Source organism: Musa acuminata, chromosome BXJ3-7 (assembly GCF_036884655.1).
Source record: "Musa acuminata AAA Group cultivar baxijiao chromosome BXJ3-7, Cavendish_Baxijiao_AAA, whole genome shotgun sequence".
NCBI lineage: Eukaryota > Viridiplantae > Streptophyta > Magnoliopsida > Zingiberales > Musaceae > Musa > Musa acuminata.
In genome coordinates, this window is record NC_088355.1 from 33,480,001 (window position 1) to 33,483,297 (window position 3,297).

A 3,297-nucleotide genomic window follows, 5' to 3' on the forward strand; every position below is an offset into this window, starting at 1 on the left:
CTATATATATATATATATATATATATATATATATATATATATATATATATATATATAATTTGGTTTCCATGACAACTTTACAAATATTTGTCAATCCTGATTATATTGAAGATTTTTTATCTCTTAACGAGAAGCCCTAAGTATGAACGGAATACTCAAACCAAAACACATGTTCAAAGTTTTTCAACCGATGAAACCAAGAATAAAATTTTTAGTATATTTATATACATGACTCTATTGTGCCACCCATCTTCAAACGGATTCCAACCAATGAAACGCATGTTCGTATCCAAGCGTTGTGAAACACATAGAATGATGTCTTTTGGAATCACGTTTATGGCAAACATGATCTCTGATCGTGAAAGATTTATATTTTCAAGAATCTGATCGTCAAATACATACCATCTCAGAAGAAGAAGGAAACCAGCTCGTTGGAGTGATGAAACAAGCAAAGAATCAATTAGGGAAAGGCTTCGGTTTCCACTCCCCTGTGCAAATCTTTCACAGGAGTCCAGAAACTGGTCAGGCCAAGTAGCCCTCCTCACGGAAGCAGCGCCGGCAGGGCAAGGGGAAGGAACGAGTGGCGAGACACTGCGAGGTGCAGTGTAAAGATATTCCCATTTGAGCCCAAAGATCGGATCGGCGCGTTCCAGGGCTTGCAAGTTGGCAAAAGAGAGCTTATCAGATCACTGGGATACTTTGAATCCCGTCACAAGCGGCTCCTTTTGATCCATTCTATATTTGCCCTGAGATGGAAAGGGGAGCTGCATGCGGTCATGCGAAGGGAGTTGGGGATCAGTCTTTCGCTTTCGGACGTCCATTGTTTTGTTCCCTGGACCCCGGTTTCTCCAGCAGTTCTTGACCACCTTAAATGTTAGCTCCTGTCACGGTCATCATCACGTTCCTTGTCAAGGGTTTCTGCAGTTCTTGCTTGTCTCTCAGTCCAAGATCAGCCGGTGGATTCTTTTTTATATGTTGGGTCTCACAGAAGCAAGAGAGGCAGGAACGAGCAACGGCATGGAAGGACTACGATTCCCAGTGAAGAAGGCGAGGGTTAGTTCACAGATGGACCACAAGCGGGTGCAAGTCGGAGGTCAGGATCTTATTGATGATCTTCCAGATGAGCTGCTAGTTCACATCTTTAGCTTCATTCCGGCGATCAGGGACCGCTGCTGTTGCGGCGCCGTCTCCAAGAAATGGTCACTGCTTCAAGCCTCCATGCCGAGGTCCGACTACATCTCCCGTGGCTTCCTTCTTCCCCGGCCGACCCAGGAGATCTCCAGAAGCTTCAGAGGTAGTGAGGCCAACGACACGAGGCTCGTGGCCATGGCGATAGGAATCGATGCACGTGGGGTGCTAACCAACCTCTCCGTCATCGGGACTCTCACCGATTCATCTCCTCCTCCGCCTTCAGGTCATCGTTCGATCTCAGATGTCGGCCTGTCGATCGTAGCCGGAGCCTGCAAGAGCCTCAAGTCTCTATCTCTCTTCAAGTGTCCCAAGATCACTGGCTGGGGCATCGGATCCGTCGGGCACTGCATTGGCTTGGAGAGACTAGAGCTCGTCGATGCGATGTCGGTCACCGACGACGGTCTCGTAATCCTTGCGATCAGATGCCTGAATCTTTCGTCACTGAGCTTGGTGTCATGTCCGAACGTCGGCAACCACTCACTTCAGGCCTTCGCCAAGTACTCGAGGAAGCTCAAGTCGGTGACGCTCGCAAGCTGCCCTCTCATTACTGATTCCGGCATTGTTTCACTGGTCGCCAACCGATCCGGTTTAGAAACGGTCAAGATTGCATTCATGAAGTTGAGCGACATCGTCTTACAAGCAATCGCATGTTACAGCCGGAAGATACAGATTTTGCTGCTAGATAACGTCTGGGGAGTATCGGACATGGGATACTGCTGGATCGGACTGGCCAGGGAGCTCAAATGCCTTGTACTGAAAGCTTGCGTTGGTCTGTCAGATAGATGCTTGGCGAGGGTCTCATCCGCTAGCTTTGCCGGCATTAGGAAGTTGGCGATAAACAACTGTTCCTTGATATCTGATTGGGGTCTTTTCGAGCTCACGAGTTCGGCGAGGGAGCTGGAGAATGTCCTTCTCCATAGCTGCAAGTCTTTTACTTACAGAGGCCTCATGGTTGCCATAGGGAACTGCAGCCAAAGTCTAAAGACGCTGGCTCTGATTAAGTGTGATTTCTTAGATGAACAACGAGATCAGGCTAACTCGTTTCCTCTGGCCCAACACTGTCCATTGCTGGAGACTGTGAAGGTGGATCAGTGCCGGGGGATTGGAGACGACTTCATCTTATGGATCGGGGCGTCCTGCAAGCAAGTGACAGACGTGAGCTTCACGCGCATGGACTCCATCACGGACCGTGGCATCCGTTGCTTCCTGAGCCAGCTAAAAGGGTCGAACAAGATGGCCAGGGTGGACTTGACGGGGTGCACCCGAGTCGGCAACTGGAGCGTGTGGGCCATAACGAGGGAATGCAAGGCGAGCCTGAAGCGCCTGGTCCTGAGAGGGTGCGGCCGCGTGAACGACCGCGGCGCGGCGGTGATCGCGAGGCGGTGCGCCAAGCTGGTGGAGCTCGACCTCGGCGGGTGCGACATCAGCGACGAGGGGGTGAAGAAGCTAGCCCGAGACGAGCCCATAGACCTGGAAGTGATCTCCCTCGCGGGCTGCACCAGGATCACCGACCGGAGTCTGCTGGTGCTGAAGAAGTACATGGGGCCAGGGTTGGAGAGGGTGAATGTCGCCGGATGCACCGGAGTCAGCAAAGCCGTCATCAACTGGTTGAAGCTTTACATCGACGAAGTCGATTACTGAGGTTAAATTGGGATGGTTCTCCTATCTTGAGAGGGTTCTCCTTCCACTTTTTGATCTTGGGAGTAGTGTACTTGTCGGATCGAGCGACATAATGTAATGCATGCACACATGCAACTGCATTCTCTCTCTTCTCTACGTACATGGCTTCTCTATGGTTTGAGTGTTGTAAACATGGAGTTGAGAGATACTATTCAGTTGCTGTTGGGCATCGAGAACTTAAATCCCCTTTATATTTCTTGCATCTCTTCCCAAGATGTTTTTTGGTGTCTCTTTCCTGCTAAAGCAAGCATATGTCAAAGTTGCATCTTGAAATCAAAACATTCTGATTTGTTAAGATTGTCAATTGTAATCGGAGATGTAAATCTACCTCACATGCACTTACGTGATGGCCCGACAAATTAAAGCATGATACTGTCGAAAGGAAATGAATTAAATGCAAGAAGTTAAATAAGACCATTCAAACAC

At 49.1% G+C, this 3,297-nt stretch overlaps 1 protein-coding gene across 1 annotated transcript; it reads left to right on the plus strand.

The window, feature by feature from the left end:
• The first annotated feature begins 1,017 nt into the window (after positions 1 to 1,017).
• On the plus strand, positions 1,018 to 2,832 carry LOC135642908 (EIN3-binding F-box protein 1-like). The gene has a single exon (XM_065159388.1). The coding sequence runs from the start codon at positions 1,018 to 1,020 to the stop codon at positions 2,830 to 2,832; it is 1,815 nt and encodes a 604-aa protein (XP_065015460.1).
• The last annotated feature ends 465 nt before the right edge of the window (positions 2,833 to 3,297 follow it).